The sequence below is a fragment of the Pelodiscus sinensis genome, chromosome 22 (genome assembly GCF_049634645.1).
Source record: "Pelodiscus sinensis isolate JC-2024 chromosome 22, ASM4963464v1, whole genome shotgun sequence".
In the NCBI taxonomy this organism is placed as follows: Eukaryota; Metazoa; Chordata; order Testudines; family Trionychidae; genus Pelodiscus; species Pelodiscus sinensis.
In genome coordinates this window covers 13,062,155-13,089,664 of record NC_134732.1, presented here as the reverse complement: position 1 = coordinate 13,089,664, position 27,510 = coordinate 13,062,155, and the positions used below count along the sequence as shown (strand labels likewise).

General features: G+C 41.7%; 1 protein-coding gene across 20 annotated transcripts in view; it reads left to right on the top strand.

Annotated features, from left to right (window-relative positions):
• The window catches only part of FNBP1 (formin binding protein 1), a 170,939-nt gene that overhangs the window by 52,951 nt on the left and 90,478 nt on the right, over positions 1-27,510 (top strand). For 2 of the 20 annotated variants that reach the window (XM_075905372.1, XM_075905363.1), the window contains exons 1-4: positions 340-552; positions 1,776-1,891; positions 16,329-16,385; positions 18,159-18,306. In XM_075905372.1, the coding sequence (XP_075761487.1) occupies positions 526-552; positions 1,776-1,891; positions 16,329-16,385; positions 18,159-18,306 (348 nt within the window). In that variant the 5' untranslated portion in view covers positions 340-525. Of the gene's footprint in view, positions 1-319; positions 553-1,775; positions 1,892-2,301; positions 3,290-8,078; positions 8,474-16,328; positions 16,386-18,158; positions 18,307-27,510 lie in introns of those variants that run through there. The other 18 variants (XM_075905368.1, XM_075905362.1, XM_075905373.1 and 15 more) reach the window with 18 other exon arrangements.

The following is a 27,510-nucleotide window of genomic DNA, read 5'->3' as shown; positions in this document are numbered from 1 at the left end:
GTTCCTGTAGATTATATTAGCTAGCTACTTGATAAAATTCTGTATATTGCCGTTTTTACCTGATTCAAATCTGTCAGACAAGAACTGAGAAATAAGATTAGTAAGCAGTCTAACAGCTTCTGTTATGCAAGACCAACTTACTATACACAGAAAGATCTGTACTTATGCCAAGAGATTTTGTATTTTGGTTGCCATATGTTACACTGCACCAAATGTAGTCTGTTTAGAAGCAACATATTAGTGTGCTGCAGTAGACTTTGTGGGAGTGCTGTTTGTTATTTTTTTCTGCTAATCAACGGAAGTGGGTTTATTTTTTAGTCTGTTTTGCTGATGTTAGCTGATGATTTTACAAACCAAAAGTCGCAAAGTGCTGGTGTAAATTAGCATAGATTCTTTGACTTCAGTGAAGCAATATCAGTTTGTTAGCTGAGGATCTGACCTCAAATGTATTTAGGTATATAGCTTTCATAAGACATGAAATGTAGGGATTTGCAGATACCGTAAGCTACACAAGATAGATGAATAATGGATTCTTATTGCATTTCTGTCAAGGTAAATATACAAGAATATGTAAGATGCATTTTTCAATTTGTTATATGCACATGATTTGCTAAAATATTACCTGTTGCAAATTAGCATGGATTTTGCCAAGAAGGTACTACGGATTTAATTTTATTTTTTTCCATGTAATGTGTTCTTTCCCAAGTTTTGGATTTTTGGCAAACTGGCACTATTGCTCTATACCTCTCAGCAAGGAACATAATTGAGATGCTCATCCTACCATCACTTGCATTTTGTTATACAGTACTGGAGAAAATGAGGCTTGTGTTAGATTTTGTGTTGTGAATCATAATTTCAGAAGACCAGATCTGAAAAGCATAAGCTTGTATATTGTGTTAGTTTTTCAAATTCAAGCTCTCGGATATTACACTGTGCAATGAAACTAAATAGTGACTAAGATGTTTTTGCAATTTCTATTTAGAGACTAGACAGAATTCTGTATTATAATGATTTGGTAATTAATCTGAATATACTGTTGTCTAATCACTTGGCATCTGGGAAACTCCAGATTGACATATGGAATGTTTTTTGATGCACAAGACTTATTGAAAATGTGTGATTTTGGGGGCAGTAATGTTTACAGACAAAAGTAGCATCTGTATGTAAATGTGCATTTGCAAGATTGGTTACAATAAATGGAGCTAAAATCATTTTTGGCATCTGTTTGTGTATTTTTTGTTTTGTTAGTAAACATAAGGGTTTATGGGAAGACAGCTATTCTGTAGAAAGGTGTTTGATAAATGCCAACTATTGAAAGAAAAATCTGGAGGAATGGCTCTTCATAGTTTAGATATCTATGGTGTGTTATTCACCTGAGAGAAACAATTGAGGTGTTAAGAGTGGGTCTCTGCTAAAAGACCCACAAATTTGGTTATCTGTAGTGATAAGATTAATGCAGTCCTAAAGGCACAACTCTGTAAACCTCTGTTCAAGCATTTCTTGATGCTCAGAAACTGTCACATGACAAGCCTGACTTTCGGAAATGAAGATGTTACATAAAACAGCACTTGAGAGTTATTGTCTTGGCCTCTCTCAAACAGAACTTGGCTAGGGTGATTAAAAACCTTGTGCTACAAAACAAAAAATGCCTGACTGTACTCATGGAAAGTATTAGCAATACTTTCTGTGCAGTGAGGTATCTTTTTGGGGGTTGTTGCTTTTTTAATTTACCTCCAAACTCAATGAGTCTAAACTATCTATTTGGTTCACTGCAGGATCAGTTTGACAACTTAGAAAAACACACGCAATGGGGAATTGATGTTCTGGAAAAATACATCAAGTTTGTAAAAGAAAGAACAGAGATTGAAATCAGCTATGCAAAACAACTTAGGTAAGTTGATGCCTTCATTTAAAGACGCAAGTAATGTGGTGAATGCAGTTAGCCATACAATAATAAAGTGTTTTTTGAATGGCATCTGTTAGTTCCTATGTAGATACAGTAGAACCACAGAGTTACAAATGCCTTGGGAACAGAGGTTGTTTGTAACTCTGAAATGTTACAAAACAAAACATTATGATAGTTCTTTCAAAAGATTATAACTGAATATTGACTTAATACAGCTTTGAAACTTTACTATGCAGAAGAAAAATACTGCTTTTAATCATCTTAATTTAAATGAAACAAGAATTTAAAAATTTTAGTAGTTTACATTTAACATGGTATCACAGTATTGTACCTTATTTCCTTTCTTTCTTTTTTTGGTCTGTGATGAAGCCTGATTGCGGACTTCCAGTTCCAAATTAGGTGTATGGTTGACAGGTCAAGTGGTAACTCTGGTGTTCATAACTCAAGGTTCTCCTGTATCTGTTTTACTTACTCCTTTTCTTAGACTGTTGTTTGCTTGGCTTATAAGAATCCTGTTTAGCAAACAGAATGGGTTGCTTAAAGAGTAGAAAATAAAAGCTGAAATTAATTTCACACATTTGGAAACCATTACGGCAAATTCCTCATCGAGGTAAACTTGTTGTATATGTGGCAAAATAGCATCCCTAGTTGACTTATGGTTTGTGGACTGAGTACAAGGCTGTTCATGAAACTTTGTACATGATAGTAGCTAGAGGCTGAGGGAAGAACATACAGAATAGTGAGAGTTCAGTTTACAGCTTGAATTGAGGCATTGTTTTGAATTCAATAGCTTGAAAATCTCATTAGGAATCTTAAGGCAGAAAATTTGTGAACGCAGCTTGCTTGGTGGAACTTGTAGAAAAAATCTCATGAGAACTTCTAGTTTATTGGTCAAAATCTCATGGGAATAGTCCTCTGTAACCGTACCGGACTCAAACCGGTGTAACAGAATGACACGGATGCCCGAAGGAGGATTTACCAGACTTTTATTAATCAGCGCTGATGGTCGTCCCCTCGAGCTTTATAGCAAAAAAATGGCGAGGAGCGACCCCGTGCCACTCTGTGCATAGCTTTTTATCGGATACATGAATAACAGTTTGATTGGCTTTTACATTTCATTGGTTAAAGCACAGCAATACATTATTTCTAACGTTCACGATTGGCATTCCAGTAGTTGGGGAGGGGTACTCTTATCTTATGCCTATGTGCGGTTTTACTTTCTCATAGCTATGTTGCTGATTTCTGCCTGCTTGTGCCTGTCACAAGTTAGAAAATGTGAAATACAGCTTCATTCTTGCTCGACAGGCTAGTGGGCCCCTAACTGCTGTTAGGCTAGTTCCTTATCTTTTTCGGGCAAGTGGCAAATTCCACTACACCTCTGAGGTGAGTAAGCGGTTGTATCTGAATGGAATCAGAAAATAAGATTTTACCTGTTTCAAATCTACCTGTTTATTGTTAGAAAATGGTGAATGTTATATTTCTTATTTTCTAGCTGATTAATGTTGTGCTTATATATGTGTCAAGTGGCATTTGAATGGCAATTCAAATGAATTAAGAATACACAAGAACACCATTTTAATTTTTTTATTTAATAAAAACATCGTAAATGGGCTGGATACATAACAAGTTTTGCATCGAAACTGACTTGTTAAACAAAGGACATAGTACCTGTAGTTAGTTTGTTGAACTGATTGTTTCTAGTTACCATATCCTTCAGTATTTTGGAACTGATGGATCTCATCCTCTCACACTTAGTGTATCTTCATAGATGGAAAGAGGAAAAAAAAGCTTCCCTGCTTTTTCAACTCTTAGAAAGTTTCATAACTTTGAATGAACTGAATTGGCTGAATAAATTGAAATGCTGAAAATATTTACTCTGCGCCTGTGAGGAGTATATCGCTGTCAAAGGCTGGTTTAACACTTCAGCAAAATCTGGCCTCAGATACTTAGACCATGCCTTCCTCCAGTTCAGTGGTTTGACTTTCTTTAAAACTTTGCAGCAAGTTTAATTTTAATGCTGCTTAATTTAAAAAAAAATATTTAAACAATTTTGATATGAGTTTAGACCTTAACATAAGTTGTTGTCATCACTTGAAATTTAGTTTTTAATAGGTTTATTTTTAAATAAACTTATATTTATATTAAATAGGCATTTTGCTACTAAATTCCTTACGATGAGAATCTGATCTAAAGAGACTGTTACCATGTTTGATTAGGTCAAAGCTGAGAGTGCCAAATTCAGGAAAGACTGATGAGAAATAGTGCAGACTTAAACGCAAACTGGTGGTTATTCTGTCATTAGAGTATACCAAACCAGTAATGACAGTTAACTTCTGGTTAACCTCATTGGTTAACAAGAAGTAAAAAAATGCAGTAGCCTTAGGCATTTCAGCCTTTGGCTCACCACTGAGCCTCTGGACTTGATGAATGATTACTGAAACCCAGTTTAATCAGATGCAGGGTCCTTCCAATCCTACAGGAAAAAGCCATTTAGCTAGGTCAATGTGTAATTCAGATCTTACCCAATAATTATGTGGATGCCAATCCTTTAGTAACTAAATCTAAAGGTATAATAATAATAATTAATAATAGAAAAGAAGAGAGCTATTAAATGGTTAAAGGATCATATACAAGTGATTTTTCAGTGTTCTTGGATCATGATCTTAGCAATAAGTAAATAAACTGTTAGCTTGTAAAAATCTCTGTGGAATTACGCCAACAGATTGGGGGTCATCAGTTCTTGTTCAAAGCTTCCTTGTTAGAAATTCAGCTAGAGAAATGAAGCAGGAAATGAAGACAAAATGGGGATGTCTTAGGTGCCTTATATCCTTTGCCACATGCATAGACATTTACTGTTCCAAACAAAGTTCATATCTCTTGTTTGTGGAAAGCTACTAGCCCACAAGGTCTAGGGATGTTAGTGAGTAGTCGACTACCCAATAAGCATAAGTGAGTAGTCGACTACCCAAGCAGCCCCTGCCTGGGCCAGCCTTGGTTGCTGCAAGGAGGGGCTGCTGGACTTGACGCAAGCTGGGACCAGTGTTCCCTCTAAGATTTTCCATCCTTGGGCAGGTTGAATTTTCTTTTCGGCAGGCTGAAATTTCTTATGTGCAACACCAATATTGAAGTAGTGTGCGGGTGTGCATGTACCAGTACAAACAAAAAACATAGATATAAATATATATTTTAAATAGGTCATAGGTGTGGAAGAAAGTATATTAAAACAAGGGATAATTAACAAGGAGCAATGCTTATGATGATTTAATATGAAATCAAATAAAAATAAAATTAACACTACCCATGGCTGAAGAAGTGGGTTGTACTTATTTCATGATACTATTTATATATTTTTGTTAGCCTAAGGTGCTACAGGACCATTGTGGTTTTTTACATTTTTTTAGACTTTTTTTTGCAGACTAATATGGCTACTACTCTGAGGCCTTTGAGTACTTAGTACTTGCTACTTCTGATTCATAAGATCTAGAACTCTACTGCATAGCAAAGATTTGGCCTTAATGCAATACAGTTTACCATGTATTAATTAGTAACACGGGATTTTAAAGAATCATTAAGATCAGAGTTTTAGATATCTGCAGCACTCAGAAAATTATGTTAAAATAATCCTTTTCTTTCTTATCTTAAGCCATTAACACAGGAGTGGGCAATAATGTTTGATGGGGGGGCCACTCCAAGAGTTTGGTAAATGGTCAAGGGCTGCACAAATCTAAATATCTAAAAGGGTGTCACAAGGAGGAAGGAGAAAATTTGTTCCTTTTGGTTTCTGAGGACAGGACAAGGAGTAATGGGCTTAAAGTGCAGCAGGGGAGATTTAGATTGGACATTAGGAAAAAATTCCTAACTGAGGAATGAGGTGGTCAAATATTGGAATAAATTGCCAAGGGAGGTGGTGGAATCTCCCTCTCTGGAGATATTTAAGAACAGGTTAGATAGACATCTGTCAGGGATGGTGTAGACGGAGCTTGGTCCTGCCTTGAGGGTGGGGGGCTGGACTCGATGACCTCTCAAGGTCCCTTCCAGTCCTATGATTCTGATTCTATGCACTGTTCCATTATATTAATGGAGGAGGTGCAGGGGTCTGGGATGGAGGTTGGGTGCAGAAGGGAGCTTTAGTGTAAGGGATTGGGGTGTGGGATCTGGGAGGAAGTTTGGGTGAAGTAGGGGATCATGATGTGGGCCAATGGACTGGAGTGAGGAGGGAGTGCGGGGAGCGGGTTATGACCTGGGGCAGGAATGCAGGAGGGAGTGCAGGGATTTGGGCTGTGACCAGCGATAGCAGATTGGTGTGCAAGATCTGAGAGGGGGTTGTGACCTGAGGAGGGGCGCAGGAAGGGATGCAGTGCTTGAGAAGGCGTAGTAGGGGGACTGGAACAGGGGTGCAGAAGATTTGGGATACATGGGGTAGGGGGGCAGAGGGTTGGGAGAGGGAGGAAGGGGCTGAGGTGCCAGAGAGAGGCTCTGGCTGGGAGACTTCACCTGGCTCCAACCCAGCAGCTCAGCAGGGTCCCTGCCTATCAGCCCCTGTATGTGCTCAGGGGAGTTGCAGGAGCCATGTTTATTGTTCTAAACTGTATGCTGTGAACCCAGGGGATGAAGGAGGAGGGGCACTTTGCATGCTGCCTGTCCTGCAAACAGCCAGCTGCTATTGGCTGAAACCGGACAGTGGGAGCTACTGGGGGTGGGGGCAGCATAAGAAGCCTGTTTCTGCTCACTCCAGGCTCTCAGCATTCAGAAACACACACATGGCGCTGCACCCAGCTTTCCGGAGTGCCGAGTGGCTGTAGTTATCTTTTGCCCAGCCTCAGAATATAGGCTGGAGCCAGTTTCTCCATTTATAGCAGGTAGCAGCAGCTGCTGTAATGCATTTTGCATTTTTTTCCAATACTTTTGTCGGAAGAGGCTTTTCCAAAATTTGGCCCATCTAGACTGGGTCAAATTTCAGTAAAAAACCTTACTTTTGAAAGTCCCCTTCTTCCTCGTGGAACAAGGAATATAGGGCTTCTGAAAGAGTGCGTTTGCTCTTGCGCAAAAAAAAGCAGAAGAGCAAATGCATTCCCTGGACATGGCAGAGTTTTTTGGGATATCTGTGGTATCCTGAAACCCCCCCGCAATCTAGCCGTACCCTTAAAAGTGAAAAAGCCTGCAAGATCTATTATCGGAACCTGCGAAAGAGCCATAAATATGGCAATGAAGCCATTTATCAGGTATTTGCCAACTCCTGTCTGTATCTGAAGCAGATGTCTGGTTCATCTGAATAAGTGGGTTGTGCCCATGAAAGCTCATGATACCATCTACATGTTTTGTCTCTATGGTGCTACAAGACTATTTGTTGTTTTTTAAGTTTTTCTAGTTACAGACTAACTTGGCTATCCCTCTGAAGCTTTTGAATTTGCTGTGTTAGTCTACAGAACTTTAGTTTAAAAATTGTTTTTAAAAGTAGTTCATTAATGCGTTGCTGAAGATTATAAAATCACATCTCTAAAAAAATTGTACCCCCTGGTTGCCATTTGGTACCAGATTCATAGTACTTTGTAGAACCCAATAAATACTAAGGATGGCCCTTGGTCAGGGTATCAAAAGGCCAAGGTGCTCTGATACCACAAATACTGGCTTACTCCACAGATAAGAAAGGTGGCTATGAAAGAGCATTTCAGATACCAAGAAAATTTGTGAATTAATTCATATTAGCAAGTCAAGGAAGAGTTCTCATACTACTGCAAAATGCATTTCTATAGTGCAAATACTATAGGATTTGTCATGTGAAGTACTGAACACTCTTAGCCCTAATTTAACACTGAAGCAGATGCCTAACTTTAAACATGTGAAGTCCTGTTGACTGTAGTGGGGCTGGTCACATGCTTAACTTTAAGCATGTGCTCTATTGCATCAGTAACTTGACAAGTATCGGAGGGGTAACTGTATTAGTCTGAATCTGCATAAACAACGAGAAGTCCTGTGGCACCTTATAGACTAACAGATTTATTGGAGCATAAGCTTTTGTGGGCAAAGGCCCACTTTGTCAGATGCATGTAGTGGAAATTCCAGAGGCAGGTATAAATATCACTGATATATCAATATTTATACCTGCCTCAGGAATTTCCACTACATGCATCTGATGAAATGGGTCTTTGCCCATGAAAGCTTATGCTCCAATAAATTTGTTAGTCTATAAGGTGCCACAGGACTTCTTGTTGTTTATGCAGTACCTTGACACGATCAAGACTTACATGAGAAAACATTTCTCACTGACTCTATTAGAGCTATGGTTTCAGTTCCCAACTTTGAGTTTTTTTTGTAGTCGAACAACACAAACACACAAACAAAAAACCCAGCTGGCAGAAGAGTAGTAAATAATGAAACATGTTTGTGTAATCCAACTGCTAATGCTTGTCATATGCCTTCTAATCCTTTGTATGTGAAAATGTGCTCTGCTTGGTGCTTTTCACACAGCCCTAAGGTGATTCTGCACATTCAGAGGTTCAAATGAGGATGACAACTGGACACATCAAGATTAATTAGGCAACGTGGTATTTGAAATGCTAGAAGATGGTACGCTTTTTATTTGATGAAAATGTCTTATTAGAGTATTTAGTCTTTTGTGTACATTTTTCTTAGTTCCCCTCATCTGTCGCTCCATGAATGAAGAAAGTAAGCCAAATTGAGAAACAAGAGTCCAGGGTTTCCGACAGGATCCCAGTGGCACTATAAAATGTACCTTGGACATGCAGAGCTGCTTCCTGAATTCTTGTAGCAGTAATAAGCTTCTGTTTAAACCTCTACATTTAATGTGTAGGTTAACAAGTAAGAAGTTTGCAGTTTTAGAGCATCCTTTATTTGGAAGAGCATAGGAGAGAATAGAGATGCTAATAATCGGGTGGATTCTGGCTGGCCTCAGTATGTTTGTGCAAGTGGGGAAGAATTCAAAGAGAGTCTCCATCTCTCATTTTGCATTCCTGTGCAGGGTGTGGCCATGACTACAAATGGGAGCACAGGCCCTACTTATGCTTCACCTGCCTGGAAAAACTGACCTTAAATGCGTGAAAGTGACACTTCCAAGTCACTTTTACTTTCAAATGCAGATGTTCAAAATTCATTAATTAGGTTCACTTAAAATCATGAGATTGGCTTTAATCTCATGGATTTCTGTGGATGCAATTTCTGTTCTTTGTTCTGAAATTGGCCTGGATACAGCTGACATTCTAAGAATTTGAGGCATAAACACATCTCGTTCTTATGTGACACTTTCTGATTTCTTCTTTTCTCATACTCAGGACAAACACGATGACGAAGTGGTTTTCCGTTACAATGTAAAGTTGCACAACAGTCATTATTTTACAGCCTAACATGAGGCATAAACTGCTACCTCCTGGAGTGAAGTGATTGCCTCTCACCTGACTCTCATTCTTTATCCTTCCTGATCTCTGTGCTTCTTTTCATGCTGTTGACCATGACACCCATCCTAGCCTCCTGCAACCATTTGCTGAAAACTCAGAGAACTGGCCACACTTCCTGCCCCCCCACCACATGCAGCAGAGAGATAGGCTAGTTTGCTGGGTAAGATGCTAGCAGTGAGAGACCTGGGTTCTGCTTCCCCCACCACCATGGACTTCCTCTGTGACTTCCTGGTGCCATAGGGACTGAATATCAAAGGTTTTAAGCACCCAAAGATGGAAGTAGGCATCTAACGGGGTATATGAAGCACCTAACCTTCTAGCCACTTTTGAAAATCTCACTTGGTGCCTAAATACTTTTGAAAATCTGGCTTTTAGTCTTTGTGCTTTGGTGCCCCATCTGTTGTTGTTTGTTGGTAGCCCGTCATGTCTGACAATGACGTCTTGAGCTTGCACGGGCTCATTAGTTGTGGACTCACATGTGGCTGAGGAGTCCAAGCCTTGAACACCATGGGCATTCACAGTGGGAGCAAAGGAATTGTCCTAGCTTTGTTGGTGTAGCTGCTACTGTTGCTTTTCTCCTCTCATGAGCATCAATCAGGTGTATGCATCGCTGCTCTTCGAAGTTGTCATAACAGCATGGCTCTATGCCACTGAGAGACTGTGAGGAGCAATAGTTTAGACCTTCTGAAGCACTCCGATACGACCGTGACAGGACCACATAAGTACCACAGATAGAGTGGGAACTTCTCAGTACCATGCTATCCCTTTCCTTGGTTTGAGCTCAACTTTTTCCACTTACACCCCCCCAAGATTCCCCTTTTCTGAATGTAACTTAGACTCAGAGGGCTTGGCTATATTTTTCTGAGTTCCTTGTGTTATCTCTAAAACAATTCCCTCCCCTCATCCCTGTCAAACTTGTACTTTAGGGGGCCTTGCGGCAGCTGCCCCAACCATCCTGTGGTTGAGATGGTCCTCCATATTGAGATTAGCCCATTAGACCCAGGGTGGCTGAGATATTAACTTGTGGGCCTGGTATGGGGTGGCAGTACGGTCCCCCCCCATTCACTGCAGTGGGGGAGCTACGGGAAGTGGAGTGACCCAGAGCCCACTCTACTCTGCCACCATTTCGCAGCCAGCTTGTTCTGCTTCAGTGCAGCAAGGGCAAGCAGAGTGCCCTGGCTCTGGCCCCAGCCTGCTCTGCGGCTCTAGGGAGCAGAGCAGAGTGACTCAGTTGGGAGCAGGGCAGGCTGCTGGGATGCTTCATTTCCTATGGCATCCACCCTCTGCTGCTGCCTTGGGTCAGGCCCCCATGTAATGCCCTGGGTTGCATCTCTTGGAGAGGGGGCTTTGAGGAAGGGGTGCATTGGGGAGAGATGGGGATGGAGCATGGGCAGGGCATGGGAGAAGGGTGGAATGGAAATAGTGCCTTGTTAGAAGGGGTTTGCCCTTCACTGAGGATGTGAATGGTTAAGCAGTGGGCCCGTCCTGGCTGGAGCAGTCCCTGCCTGTGGCAGGCCTGGCTGGGCTGGAGGGCAAGGAGCATGCCAGTCTGGCCGGGACCCCCACTCTGTGGGCGAGAGGAGCTTCAGGCTGGCGGAATAGCCACTGCCTGCAGTATGTCTGGCCCAGCTGCATTGGCCCGCTGCACCACGGGATCTACAGCCTGGCTGGAGCAGCCCACTGCGCTGTGGGTGGGGGTGCTCCAGCCCAGCTGGAGTAGCTCCAGCCCAGCTGGAGTAGCTCCCACTCATGGAAGGGAGCCTCTCTAGCTTGGCCATCCTGCCACAATATGCGCAGGGGCCTGCTCCAGCCCAATTGGTCTGGGGTGGTTCCCCACCTGTACCTGTTTGCATAACATTTAACCAGTTAGCTGATTAAACTGGATTTTACACCCCTACTTCTCACTGTCCAAGGAACTGCCCTGACCCCTGCACACGGGGTTTCTGTTTTACAGACTAGACTTCCAGATCCTTAATTTAATCACCAGCCCTTTCTTATCTTAATCATCCTGCCTCTGTAAACAAAATACTGACTCTCTACTCCAGGGACACATCTCTTCTTCAGAACTTAGATTTCATACTAATGCTGTGCTCTAGTTACAAGCTTCACCAGGAACTCACATACCTCCTGTATGGAAATTTGGAGGGGCAAGCCCTTGTAGGGATGTAAGCGACTAGTCGATTATCCAACTAGTTGACCATACGATAAGAAAAAGGTTATCGGATAGTAGACTAGCCCCTCAACTAGTTGCTTCCCCTACCCTTGCTGCCTCTATCAGAGGCAGCAAGAGGGGGGAGCAGGAGCTGGTCCTGGGGGGAGCTGTCTTAAAAGCTGGTTTCCCCCAGCACTGCCTCTGCGGGAGGCGGGGGGACAGTGGAGACTGGGCGCGAACCAGGAATCAGCTGATTCCCACCTTGCACCAGTCCAAGATGCTGGGCCTCTGTTTTTTAAATATATTAAGAGCCTCTGGACTCTTAATACATTTAAAAATCAGAGCGCAGCGGGGGGGACCCAGCGCGAGCTGGGCTAGCTGATTCGTTTCACTCTTCTAAATGTATTAAGAGCCTATTGGCTCTTAATACATTCAAAAGGCAGAGCTACAGCGGGGTAACTCCTGGGCCAGGAGCTAACCCCACTGCGGGTCGCTGGCTTATTAACTAATCAATTAGACAATGGAAAATCCATTGACTAATTGATGAGTTGATTAAACTAAATTTAACATCCCTTGGCTCTTGCCCCCCTTCCTTCTCCCAAATGGTGCCCCCTAGGGGAGAGGTGGTATGACGGCAGGTTCACCCCTCCACTGGCCTGTACAGCTGGCTGGCAGGCAGCAGGCTGCACCGTTTGAAAATATAGGGGAGCTACTGTCCCAGTGCATGCATCCTGGGAGTCCTGAAGAGGAATTCTGGCTGGCTCAGTGGGGCACCTTTTAGCCCAAAGACTAGGCCAGTATCACTTATATGCCATTTTATAGCCATTAACACAACAACTTTTGAAGCTGGAAAATATTATTATGGCCATTTTACAGTTGGGGCAACAGAGGCAAAAAAAAGTTAACGGAATTCTCCATGACTCCATAGCGATGAGCTCTGGTAGTAGAGCTGGGATTAGAATATGGGAAATCTAGGACGTCCAGCATAGGAATTGTCTCACTTACTAGGACATGCTGATGCTCTTCCTTTCACTCCTTTTCCAATGGGGACTCTTGAACATTGCATGTGACATTATTAAATGTCATCATACGAACTGGCACTACACCATGAAGGAAATTTATACTATGAATTCTCCTCTGCAATTGTTTCTGAATTCAGAACAGACCTTCTTTAGAAAATCTTCCATAGACATATCAATAATCTTGTCATCTAGATTTGCTGTGATATGTTTTATCATTATGATTAGAGAAGCTGCTCTTAGTAAACTGACCTTAATGTTTTCTGAATCTAAGTCTCCTTTAGCTAATATATAATGCCATAAATGTATCTACATTAGCTTGCTGCCAGTGACAAGGTGAAAACTTGTATATATCACTTAGACATGGAACCTTAAAGAGGAAAAATTGGTAGGAGAGTTATGTGGGGGAAGTATGGTTTAAAGAAGAGCAGGCTACAGTATAGCGCATGGACACCTCTTAAGGTCCTGATGCAATTTTTACTCTGGCACAACTCCTATTACCTTCATTGCTTGATTGGGACTCCTGGATTTTGGTCCATAGCTGTCTGAACAGAATTAATGACACATTCAGGCTAGGGATGTGTTAGGATACACAGTTAACCTTCAGAGTTACACCCCCCCCCCATATGTATCAGAGGCAGCAGCACGAAGGTGGGGGAAGGCCATCTCCCTGCACACAACGGCTCCTTCAGAGTTGCCTCCTCCCATATGTAACCGCTAAAAATTTCAGCAGTTGCATGTTTACAACCCCCCCCCCCCACACACACACAGCAAGTGAACCTGCATTAGCCATCCATCCAAGGAATAGCTCTTTGATATCCACTGTAGAGAGGCAGCTGCCAACATAATCTGTCTGAAGATGGGGTGCAAGGCAGTGTGGCTGAATTAATAAGGAATGGGGACATGGTTGAAAATGAACATTAAACAGACGTGATAAATCAACTGCCAATGGATCGATCACTGCATTGTCAATCCATGGTGTAGTGAAGACAAACCTCATTCAGTTTCAGTACTGTTCTCTGGGGACTAGTATTCTTCATCAAGGATATGTCTAGACTACATCCCTCTGGCAACAGAGGCATGTAGATTAGGCTACCCGGCATAGGAAAATGAAGCGGCGATTTAAATAATCGCTGCTTCATTTAAATTTAAATGGCTGCTGCGCTGAGCCGGTCAGCTGTTTGTCGGCTCAGTGCGGTAGTCTGGACGCTCTGCGGTTGACATCAAAGGCATTTGTCGACCTCCCAGGTATGCCTCCTGGGATGAGGTTTACCTGGGAGGTCGACAAATGCCTTTGACGTCGACCGCGGAGCGTCCAGACTACCGCACTGAGCCGACAAACAGCTGACCGGCTCAGCGCAGCAGCCATTTAAATTTAAATGAAGCTGCGATTATTTAAATCGCCTCTTCATTTTCCTTTGCCAGGTAGCCTAATCAACATGCCTCTGTCATCAGAGGCACGTGGTCTAGACGTACTCCCAGTGACCTTTTAGGTATGTATGATCAAATCTCTCTCTGCACTTTTCTTCTTCTCTGTGTGCATGTGTGTGTATGTTTCCTTCTATTTTGAAAAGTATAAATGTACAGAGGTTGAATAGATTTTGACTGGTTTCCTGCATCTCAACTCTGTCCTTCAGTTAAAGCAGTGGTCACCAACCAGTAGATCGGGATCTACTGGTAGATCTTGGAGCCTCTGACAAGTGATCCTGACTGGTTTGGCCAAAAGGCTATCAAGTGCCTACACTTCAGCTGCCCCTTACCCCCACTGCTGTGCATCTCCTGCCCCTCCCCCTGAGAGTCTCCTGCTTTCTGTGCAGAGCAGGGGAGGGAAAAGAGGGGTGCTGATGTCAGGGTGCCCCCTCTCCCATTCTGTATCCTTTCTCTACAGAACAGAAAGGAGGCACAACAGGACCAGGGATGGTGTTTGCTGGCTGCTTTTGGGAGTGGTTCAGGGCCAGGGCACGGGTGAGCCTGCCTTAGCCCCATTGCACCACCACCACCCAGGAGCCACCAGCAGTGCCCAGATGGAGCCCACATCCCAAACTCCTACCCCAGTCATGAGCCCCCTCATGCACCCCAAGCCCTTATCCTAGCTCTGAGCACCCATGCATCCAAACATCCTGCCAGAGCCTGCACTTAGATCCCCCTCTTAACATCCGACTGCCTGCCCCAAGAGCAGCTCAGAGCCCCTCTCACACTCCAAATCCCTAAATCCAAGACCAGAGCCTGCACCTCCAACCCTCTGCCCCAGCCTGATGAAAGTGAGTGAGGATGGGCAAGAGAGGGAGGATGGAGTGAGCAGGGGCGGGGCCTTGGAGAAGGGGTAAGAAGGAAGTGGGGCAAGGGTATTTGTATATGAGGTAGATCTTGGGTTGCACTTAAATTCAAAAAGTGATCTTGTGCTTAAAAAGGTTGGAGACCACTGAGTTAAAGTGTAAAGAAGAAAAGAAATAGGGAAGTGAAAAAGGGTTTGATGGAAGAGTGTTTGCTTTGCGTAAATAATAAAGTTGTGTGCAAAAGAGGAAATGGGAAATGTAGACAGTTACCAAATAAGGAAATAAGTACCAGGGAAAGTGAGGAATAGAGAGGTGTTTATTGTGGGAACCATAATTACTTAGTGTTGTGAAACAGATATGTGACAATACGAAATGGCAGGTTCCTGTACAAACTTAACTTTGATTTCAGTATATTGCCTCCAGTTCTACATGGAAACCCTGAAAAAATCACCATGTCATTTTTATCAGCCATCTAGTCTGCATTTTCAAGAAACATTCTGTGAACTGTGCCAGACTGAGAATAGGGGATAAATATCCTTGTTAGGAGGAGAATGTTATAGCTCTGAAGCTGTAAGCACTGATGAGCTCTACTGAGTGACTCAGTATGTTAAATCCTAGATTTGCCATTGGCTAGGGATTTGTAGTGCCTGCTTCTAGGAGAGATCTTTGAAGGCAGTTACCTTTTGCTTCTCTGTTCCAGACATGAGCAGTCAAATAGCATAGTAGGATTTTACAAGAGAATGGATAATTTGATGACTAATAATAATGTGTAGAATAATATGTGATGAAATGGCATGATCAGATTTCCTGTTTCTCACTACATCAGATGATCATCACAGTTGTTAAGAAGGACTTCCTCAGCTTCACCCCATCTGTGCAGAATCCAAAAACTGGCCAGTGTTTTTCACCTTCTTTATATGTATCAAGTAAAGGCAATAGTCAGAGGGGGATTTCTAGACTTGATAGACCACTGGTGGTGTTTCTATAGCAAATCGTACTGTAGTGGGCTGGTTGATGAGTATATGTACTGCTGCTCTTTCCTGCATGGAATCAGAACAGTGCAACTGTTTGTCGTAGGCCTAATGCCATTAATAGCTGCAGGAGGTTCTTTTTTTGCTCAGGTAGATGTGGCATGTGTTTATGGAGTAGCATGATCTGAGTCAGTCTCTCTTGCCACTATGATATTCAGAATGTGCAGTGTGATTACAGCCCTGGTGGCCATGGACATGTTACTATGTTTGCACATTAGGTTAAGAAAAATCATTTGAAGTAAAGAGAGATGTATCTACCTGTTGTATATAGTCTTTCATTTAGATTGTAAAATCTTCAAGGCAGGGGACTGTCTCTTTGTTACATGCCTGTGAGGTGTCTAGCACAAGAGGGATCTGGCCTTTGGGTACTAATGCATCAGAAATAATATATACATTATTATTAATTATTATGAATGTATCAGGTCATTACAACTAAATAATAAATGCTGGGGTGCTGTGAGTGTGGAGCATGTGGATAACATCTGGCAATTCTAATAAACAAATGTATTTATTTATTTATTTTTATTTTCAGGAATCTTTCAAAGAAATATCAGCCCAAAAAGAACTCCAAAGAAGAGGAAGAATACAAGTATGTTCATTATCAACCTATTGGTGGGGATGTGTCTGGGTAGATTGAGAGAGGGGAGTAAATTATTGAGAAGCAAGTGTGGTAGAAAAATATAGAAATCCTAGAAAAAGGCCTTATCTACACTTGCACTACCCTTAGGGTATGTGTAGCTACATGCCACACTGACAAGCAGGCTGTGTCTATACTGTGGTGTGTTGCTACATGTGGCAGTGAAAGGCTCCCGAGCAGTGGGGAAAGACACCAGCAACAGGGAGCTGCTAAAGCCTTTTTCCACTGCCTCTCTTCTATCAGAGCCTTTCCCTGCTTCATGAGAGTCTTTCACGGAGGTGGGAAGGCAGCTGGACACTACACTGCTAAAAATAGCATTATAGGTGGGGGAGACACTGTACACACACACACATTTTGGAGGTCCTCTCTGACCTTGATGGGATCAAGAGTAATTCTTCAAGCTGAGCATCCTGGAAAGGACCTGAACTTCACATTTCTTTACTTATATCAGTGCACCCAGCCAGCATTTTTAAAGTTAGTTGACTGAAGATTCATATAATTAACAGGGTTTTTTTTTTTAAAGAAAATGTCATAAAAGATTGAAACTCTACAGGAGTGTATAAATGAGGGACTAGATTCTCTTCACTGGAAGCTAAAAATAGACAGGCCTTTCCATCCACTGAAGCCAATGGGGATGTTTCAGTTGACTTCAGTGAGTATAGGTTTGGCTTCATTAGTTACGTAATTGGGCGTATCTAGATTTTGGGTCAGATCCTCAGCTTCTGTAAAACAGCTGCTAGAGCAAATTACACTAGCTGAGAATATGGCTCCTTGTATCATTATTTGGTTTAGTAAGTGGTTTGGTGGTTCTTTTGTTTATTATCTCATAGTTCCAGAGACTGATTGTATTATATTACATTACATTACATTAACTACAGGTTAGGACTGTGACCCTCCCCTTCAGCAATCTGCTTTTCTGGGTGCAAAACTGCTTGACTAGGATATAAATGTAGCTAATTCCAATAAGGATACCTTTTTGATCTCTCCCCCTTCCATGGCTTCCTCTCTTCCAGTCTTTGGTTTTGCTCCTCCTTTACATTTGTGTATGTGTATATGCATGCGCTCATTCGCGCTCTCTCTCTCATATCTCTTAATTTGCTCCCCACATCCCCCTCTTATTACCCTCTCTCTTTTTATTTCCTTTCTCCCTTTAAGTGATGCTATCATTTATGTGTTCCTAGCACAGGAAGCTGCAACAAGCATCTAACATGAATATTATAATTCTGGAATCTAGACATGCAACTCTCCTTAGCTGTTCTCTCCTCCAATTGGTCAGCACTTCAGCCTGTCCTGAGAGAATTAAATGCTGCTTGCTGGTTCAGTTCTGTGCATGCCAATAGTATAATCTGCCTTCCTGAAATTAACCATATTCATGGAAGCTTAATTTTTCCTTTTAAATAATGAATGCAAACAGCAGGGTCAGGACCATTATGGTAGTGAAGCCAGCAAATATTTTCTGAATAGTTTTTAGATTAGTAAAGTCAAAATGCTTTTAGTATGTATGAGGCCACTGTAAAACTATAATTATGTCATGATTGTTTTCTCAGAGAACTGTCAATGCGTGGTATAAGGTTCCCTTTCAGTAAACTCCTGCCAACTTGTGCTAATGAGTATCCCATATTGTACAATATTACTGAATGCTAGGAGGAATGCAAATTCTCTTTGTAGTGTGTGTTCCTGAAAACAAATGGACTAAAAGCACAGCGCATTTTTTGTCCTCTTCAGGTACACATCATGCAAAGCCTTCCTAGTCACCTTGAATGAAATGAATGACTATGCCGGCCAGCATGAAGTCATTTCGGAGAACATGACCTCTCAGATCACTGCAGAGTTAACACGCTACATGCAAGAGCTGAAACAGGAAAGGAAATCGGTAATAGATTTTTTTTTACTTGTTCACAATTGCTTGATATTTAAAGCAGATGATTAATGTTAAGCAAATCTTTTGACAGGAGGATAACACAAACTTACTAAACAAAATCAAGGTTTGCTAATGAACCAAGTGTAGCCAAAAAATGGGTTACATGCACAGGTCAAATCACTGAAATGTTTGAATCAAACATAGTATCAAACAGCAAAGCCTGCAGGAGAATGTTGTCTAAATTAGGTCATAAAAACCATGTGTGCTTGAGACTCCTTCAGACAAAAAACATGGCTTGTACAATAGCATAGTGTTTAGCATGCAGTAAGCAGAAATGTTTCATCTCAGAGACTAGCTGAAAGAATGCTGATCTGTGGACAGGACCATCATCCCTTACCTCTTGCTAGAGATGGTTAACAAAACTTTGTCTTAAAATAGGTGCTCAGGATTTTTTCAATTTTTATCTGTTTTTTCTCTTTCAGGGTTTTATCTGTTTCCAAGCAGTAGCTTATGTATCCATGTTCCAGTCATAGCTGTTTCTTTTCTGCAATGGACAGAATTTAGAAAGGCAGATAGCTAAGGCCTAAGTCTCTCTTGCTTTTCCTCTTGTGTAGGTATTTACCCTTGTTCAAAGTGGACAAAAAATGTGACAAGATCATAGTTCTCCAGATGACAGTGTCTGCCCCCACTATACACAAAGGGTAAACCAGGGAAGAATCAGGCTCCAAGATTTTATTTTTAAATAAGAACTCTGGATGGTTAACAAACTAGGTGTCTACCTACTCTGGAAGGTGCTCAGTTAAACAGCCCCTTCACCCAAGTCAGCTGGCATGGACCAGATGCCAATTTTTAATTGCCACATAAGCACACCCATGTCTCAGCCACTTCCATTGCTTTTCATCCAGAATATCCATGTGGCATTATTGAACACTTACTTGGGTGGATTTCCTGCTGCTAGAATAATAGCGTGCGTTATTGCAAAAGGCAAACAGAGTGAATGGAGAGAGAGAGAGTCACAGGAAAAAAAGAATATACAAGGCCAAAGAAGGAATCGTGCTAATCTAGTATTCTTCTGTCACTTCAAATGCTTCAGCCCATAATTGCGGAGAAAAAATGTTGTGAACAGAAAGATCGTGTTTGTTAATTAAGGCAAGACTGGAACATGTATGTCAGTGAAAACACTTTTCTATGGGTGTTTTATAGCAAATGTAAGTGGGATTTGGTATCTTTTTCTTGTGATTAAAGTGACTGGTAATGGTATTAATGGTGAGTAGTAAAAGTGAAATAGGTGCACTGTAAATGTGTGCTGCATGAGTGAAAAGTAAGTCATTAGTGTCATTCGAATGAGGTCCAATGCAGAAGCCAAGCTCAGACTGTATATTGGGCCTGTTTAGACAGTAACTAAATAGCAATGAAGATATAGCAGACAATATGTGACAATACATTTGGCTTATTACTGGTCAGCCATTAACAGTGGAAGAGACTGATCAACAATTGTTGGTTTGTGTTTGTAGAATGATGAATCCTTGTCTGATCTTCATAGCTTTCATATTGACAAGTAAGCTGCTTTTTCATTTCAGGCTGTTTTCAGACATAGTCTCTTTTTTACAGCAAGAAACAACATAAATAATACATCACTCATACTGCATTTTGTAGGAGGGGAAAACTGTTGGTGTAATAAATATCACAGAGGTTTGATATGTTTGCAAAAACATTTATGATGCACACTAATGAATGGTTCAGAATTTCTGAAAATATACTGGGGAGGGTTTTCCTCTTTTTTTGATATAAATACAAAATTAGACCATGTGTTATAAATTGTCGTTATAAGCTATGAGAAATGAAGGATGGTCCACTGGTTTGGTCTCTAGCCCACAGTTTGGGAGACTTACGTTCAAGTCTCTGCTTGCCCCAAACTCCTGGCTGACCGTGTTCTCTGTGTGCCTGTTTCCCATCTGTAAACTAGAGAAAATATCACTTTCCTACCTGATGTGAAGAGTATAAATATGTTTTTAAAAAGTTGTGAGATGCTCAGATAATAGAGCACTGAAGTCCTGATAAATACCTTGGATGGCTAGAAATTAGTGTTTATAAAGTACTCTGAAGAGAAAAGGGGATTATTAATATTAAATTTCGGATATATATATGGTTAATTATATGACAGAGTCAGAAAATATTGATTCAGCAAAGTGTTTCACTCCAGATTCATGTTCACATTACTCCATTGATTGAAATGGGCTGCACTAGTGTGAAATGGGAATAATGAATAATGCTCACTTTCTTCTTCTTTTCTAGGGCTACGTCTACACTGGCCCCTTTTCCGGAAGGGGCATGTTAATTTCAGAAGCCGTAATAGGGAAATCCGCGGGGGATTTAAATATCCCCTGCGGCATTTAAATAAAAATGTCTGCCGCTTTTTCCCGGCTTTTAAAAAAGCCGGAAAAGAGCGTCTACACTGGCCCCGATCCTCCGGAAAAAAAGCCCTTTTCCGGAGGATCTTATTCCTACTTCAAAGTAGGAATAAGATCCTCCGGAAAAGGGCGCTTTTTCCGGAGGATCGGGGCCAGTGTAGACGCTCTTTTCCGGCTTTTTTAAAAGCCGGGAAAAAGCGGCAGACATTTTTATTTAAATGCCGCGGGGGATATTTAAATCCCCCGCGGATTTCCCTATTACGGCTTCTGAAATTAACATGCCCCTTCCGGAAAAGGGGCCAGTGTAGACGTAGCCGAGGGGTTAAATTCACCTCTTTGCAGAGGGCCAGTATGACACTTGGGTCTCCGAACATATGGCTTATATGGTGTATAGATTCTGTGCTGGGTAAATCTCACTGCACATATTGTTTAAAAGTGTTTCTGGGTTTGTTTGACTGTAGTGAAGAATGAGCCAGGTGAGGCAATACCTTTTATTGGACCAACTTCTGTTGGTGGAAGGGACAAGCTTTTGAGCTTTCAGAACTATTCTTTTGGCAGTGAAAGAATATCATTATTGTATGCAGTAAAACATGTGTTATCCGGCATGCTCGGGATTAGGGTGTTCTGATTATCTAAAAATTCTGGTTATCTGTGGGTCCCATCAACCTAGGAAGAACCAATGGACAATAGTAAAATTCAAGGTTTTTAATATTGGTAGTTTTGTAGTGAGAGGCAGTTGGTCTCACATTTATATTTTGAGTTAAAGATGATTAGTACTTCTTAAATTAAAAATTGTTAAGCCAGTCATGGTAAACCAAGCCAGGCTGTGCGCTTGAAGATGTGACAGTATTGTGGCTGGAGGCAATGCCAGTTAACAACGTTTTCTGGTTAACAGAGTGCCGGATAACAAAGGTTTCACTGTATAACATATTGCAGATGTGACAGTTGCTACTAATGAAAGTATGGGAAGAGGCTGTTGATCCATTGTGGCAGATACATCTGGAGGCTGACAGTAGCCATGCAGTCGATTGATGAAAAAGCAGGTTCTTTGTGCTTCTTCTATCTTAGCCTGGTTTGGAATTAAATGAGAATTTTTGCTGCCTTTCGTTTCTATAGAACAGCTCATATATGTTGGCACATGACCTCCTGTCAATCATGAGGGAGCTGTCAGAAAAAACAGGCAACGATTATTTTTGTAAAACATAAATAAGTTTGGCACTAAAGGTCAAATCAGTGCTTTAAATTTCGTCACATCATACATTCTACTTTGAGTATATTTCTGGTCGTAAACTCTTGTTTGCATCTGATGGACTCCATGGGGTGGGGTACTGGTGTTGGAGAAGAGTTAATCACTCTGAGGGATTCTGCCCCCTTTATTCACACTGACTAATACCTTATTCTTCAAGCAGTCATACTGATTTCAATGGGACTTTTCATGTATTAAGGCATTTTCAGTGTGAAAAAGGGTGGCAGAATCTGGCACTATGAGAATCCTTAATGGCTTTCACACATTCACATGTGTTGTTTATGTTATGGGAGGGTCTACAGACCTCAACTATTGTGCCAGGGGCTGTGCAGACACAGAGACATTCTGCCCCAAAGAGACTGCAGCCTAAATAGACAAGACAGACAAAGAATGGGTGGCGGAAAAGAGGCAGAAAGGGATGTAATGATTTGCCCAGGGCCACCAGCCAGTCAGTGGCAGAGCTGAGAATACCCAGATTTCCAGGGTCCCAGCCTGGTTACCTGTATACTAGATTATGCCTCTATAGAAGCTATGGGCATAAATTTTCAATTAACATTTTTACTTATAAAAGTTAAAAATAAGAGACGAGGTATGAAGCCAGGTAAAAGCTGCACAGGAGCCATTCATTAATTAAATGAAAATATCCAATTAACTATGGAAGACTGTGACAAGCTTAGCAAAGACATTCTGTAATAATACAGTTTTATAGTCATCATGTCTTTCATACACAATACAGCTCCAAATGCTTTACAAAGCTAAACAGTACTGTTAAATTTAAGTAAGAGTAGAGAAAGAAATGGAGACTGGGGAAGTGGAGAAGAGCTATTTTTAAGGATTGTAATGATAAATTCTATGTATTTATGTACCTACCTCTTTTCCTCCTGAAGGTTCCCAAAACTTATTGCAAACAAAGTGACAGATGCAATTATATATAGGGATCATGCAACCAACTGTGAAATGCACATAGATCTGGGGCAAATATGGCAGCATTTTGATATCCAAGGCAAGGCAGCGATTTAGGATGGGAAGTGAAGAAGAATACTGGAAAATACAGGGTTAATTTAGGTAGGCAAAATGTAGCTAGCTGGTTTAGAACTGAGTTAGGACATTAGTGTTAATATCCCTTCTTTTACAAAAAGTGTCCTGGGAATTTTTAATGAGCACAGGTGCTTAAAACAGTAGTTTTATGTCTTATCAGAAAGCTCAGATGCAGATAGTGAAGGAGTATCAGAGAGGCAGATAGTGGTAGAAAAGTTAGTAAAAAGTTTAATATTTCAGGTAACAAATCCTTTTTTAAAATTCTTTGTTCACTGCTGATGACTGGTAACTTCTATGGTGACATTCACACTTCCAGATTCGCACTGCAAATAACAATGAATATATTGCAAAACCTCCAGTTGACTAGCAACTGCAGCTTGTTTAAGCAGAAGCTAGAGGGGAATAAATGCTTACTGTGGTTAACAATTTGAAAGAGGAAGACCTTTTTAGACAGGGTTGAAAGTTAATTTTTGTAAATCCCGTGGCTATTTTTGCAGATGAGGAAAACATAGCAAAGGTAATTTACTGTGAATAGGTTTCAATTTAAGAAGTTTTATTCTGACTTTTGAACAGGATGTTTTATGGGGCTCCAGAAAAACTAGAGGTAGCTAACTTATTATTTATTCCAGGGTTGTTGGAATGTTTGTAAAATCCCAAATAAAACCCCAAATATCTTTTTTTTGTGGTAGTGTTAATGCATTACTATAGTTGATTGTGGGTTTGATCATGCAAGGTGTTAAGCAGTCTGGCCCTGGTCCAGCAAACATTTATGCGCCTGCTTACCTTTAAACTAAGATTGCACATTCTTCACATTTTCTGCAGTTCTCATCTCTGAGTGTGTAGATTCCATGCAGATCTCCCCTGATTTGATACCTGGCCTATTTCCCCATGGCCAGATGGTTCAGCAGAGCTGCTTGAAGAGTGGGCTGCTGGAGTAGTGCACTGCCAGAGTCCATGAAGCTTAGCTCCCGTGGAGTTCTTTTGTTGAAACTGCAGGTCCCATCTTTTCTGTTTCCTCTCCATCATCCTGTCACTTCTAAGCCTCCATCACTGCTTATCCTCCATCAACACTAGTTCCCCTCTGGCCTTATCCTCTCACATGAAGTGTCTTTGTAGCGTCCAACCTGTGGAGCTTAGTGTTGCTCCAGGGCCCCCTATGGCTTGCAGGCAAGGCTGGGGAGGGCACTGAGGGCTGGCTGCTACTCCTGGCACTGCCCCTCACACCCGTTACCCCTACCTTGCTCAGAGACCCGGAGAGGCTGTCAGCTCCCTTGCCTATAGCCACTTGCTATTCCACCTCCTCCTCTTGCAGCTGTTCTCTTGCTACCTGGACCACAGTGCACCTTCTCTTACCTGAATACCCACCTAGGCATAATTGCTCTGCTTTGATTTACAGAAAGATTGCAATAAGTAGGATTTTGGTTATAGAAATTTAGCAGGTAGCATAAAATACCGTAGTCATATAAATGTGACTACCACAAACTCTCTTACATCTTCTCTCTGTCCATTAGCTATGGCACTAATGATACAGCTCAGAGCCCTGGATAGCTAGTTCTGCCCCTTTTGTATAGTCACTTCCCTGGCTTTTGTCTTTAAAGCCCTGGTTTCTCAGACTCTGTGGTCGGTAAACATGACTCCCTTAGTCTGTTCTGCTTCAGAGAGAGACAGGATTATTTCTAAATTCTGATTATTTTAGTTTACCTTGCCTGTGGTTAGCTGTTCTTAAAGTGTGCCTTCAAAATAGACCTAGTTATTGGTTAAACATTAGAAACAGCAACGGTCAATTTAAAGATTATCTAAAAGACCAAATCACACATCTGAAAAACACCAAATAAACACACCTATGTAAAGATAGTGCTGTATTCATGACACTGTTCACAATGCTGAACTTTAGTTACATGGCTGTTGTTTCACAAATGAGAGAGAAGACCTCAAGACCTGTTCTTGGAAGCAAAGACTTTTTCTCAAGAGACAGCATTTCCTGCTTCTGAGGTTAACTGATCGAGAGCAGGCAACTGTCAGTCCAAAATTCTTCTCTCTTTCACTCTGAGGCCTGGTCGACAATAACCCCCATGTCAACCTAAACTATGTCACCTCATCTATGCAAATAGCATAGCTGAATTTGACGTACCTACCACAGCATCTTGGGTGTGGAAGGTCAGCAGGGGCTGCTCTCCTATCCACACCTTTTACTCTTCCAGTTTTGGTGGAGTACTGGAATCAACAGGAGAGTGCTCAGAGATTGATTTATCACATCTAAGCTGAAGTGATAAATCAATGGCTGGTGGATTGATCACTGCAGTGTCTATCCTTAGCATAGTGGAGACAAGCCCCAAGAATCTTCTTGCTTGTCAGTGTCAAAGACGAAGTTCTGGACTAAACAGATCACACATATCATCCAGCATGATGTACAGGAGGCCCCCGCTTTACGACAGCCCTATTTACAACCTCCCGCACTTATGACCTTTTCCATAAGTGCAGAAGGGGCCAAAATCCCTCTACTTACGTCCTTGGCCCCGCATTTATGATGGAGCATGATGCCTGTCATAAATGCGGGTTCAAGTTACAATGTCCCCGACTTGCAACGCTATCTCAATAACCAATCGCGTTGCAAGTCGGGGGCAGCCTTATTGCGTAAGTACAAAATGCTGCCAAATGTACAAATTAAATAAATTGGGTAAATGGAGAAAAAGTATTACTTTCTCTAATCTCGTTCAGCTATAACAATTTTAAGAGAACTTGTAACAATATTAGGGAAAACTATGTTAGGTAGAAAGGTGAATTGTTAAATTGATAGACCAGATGTCCATGGCTCCCTCTCTGCAATCACATAATGTCATTATTTCTCCTTTGGAGAATTTGGAGTTACATCTTGTTTCCATTCTCAAAGGGACAGAGAGAGGCTAAGCAAGATACACTGAGATGGCAGACACCAAAATCTGCTGCCCTCTCGCCCAGCCTACCTGGAAAGAGTAAGGTCTTGTTTATGCTAGGGAAGTTTTTTAAAAAATGTTCCGCCATCACTGACAGCAGTTGAACTGCACTTATGTTAGCAATGCTGAGAGGTGTAAATAGGATGCTACTGATGTTCTATGTCTAAGGAGTTTACAAAAGATTTAAGCTATGTCTACACTAGAGAACTTGCAGCAGTGTAAGATCTCTAGTGTAGCTGCCCAGTGGCAATGGGAGAAAGCTCCCCCATCAATATAATTAATCCACCCTCAGTAAGCAGTGGTAGCTGTGTCTATGGAAGAAGTTCTTCTGCCAATATAGCACTGTGCACAGAAATGTTTATGCCAGCATAATTTATGTCACTCCAGGGGGTTGGAATAGTCACACTGAGCAACATTTGGGACGTAAATGGTAATGTAGACTTAGCCTTAGACTGAAAATTGGCTGTTCAGAATTTAGCTATATACAGTACACCCTTGCTGTAATTAATCGCTTGGGATCCAAGCCATTTGTTTGTTGTATACAGGGGTTCATCACAGAAAAAGAGATCTGATGCAGTTGCATCAGGGGCTGACAGTTCCTCCAGCTCTAGGGCTAAAGGTGGGATCCAAGGACTGGGTTCGTTATATCCAGAGATAACAAATATTATTGACTTTCAGCATCAATTTGCTACGTCAAGGTATGCTTGATGCTTATGGCCCTACGCTGTGCATCTCTAATAGCTCTGGTCCCAGGATGTTCAAACTCATCCTCCAAAGCACGTCTGATGGTACAGAGGTGTGGGAGGAGCTGCTGGTGTGGGGTGTTGGTGATTGGGAGCGGCAGCTTCACATTCTGCTTCTTTTGCTGCTGTGTTTCCCAGGAATGCCCTGCGGTTCTGCAAATACTGATTTATATCTACACATATCTGAATCCACTGCTGTAAATTTTTATCTGCTCGGGGCTCTACCTACAGATGATTCTGTGTTTGTGTTTGTGTCTTTTATCGTTTCCCTGTGTGAGTTCATTTGAGAGTGTAATGTTTGTCTGGTTTCCCCCACATAGCTGTTATTGGGGCACTGGCACATCTATCTTAAAAGTAGTGTTACAGGGGGGAGAGAGGAGTTGAGGGGTTGATCACTGAAGCATTGAAGGTTTTGCATCTGTTGTTCTGTCAGGGTCTGATGCTGCTTTGAGTTGTTCTGTCCTGTTCTGTGAAGAGCTTGCATCAGATGATGAACTTGGTGAGGCTGGGAATCTGTTTTGAAGGCAGCAAGAGGTTGTTCAGAAAGATTTCTTTCAGGATGGGATTCCCATCGACCATAGGTTGTAGTTGTTTGATGATACCCCTTATGGCTCCAGTATGGGATGAGAGATGACAAGAAGGATGTATGGTCATGTTAAACTGTCAGCGAGAAGTGTGTGGTTATGTTGGTATAGTCAGAGAAACAGTTCAGAGGAAATAGATGTGCAAAGACAACAGCCCACTTCACCGCATGTGTCTGAAGGTTTTGCATGCCAGTCATGCCAGTAACTGCATCCTGCCTGTAATCTGACTCCATTTTAAAAATGAAAAGCTTGGTCAAGGCA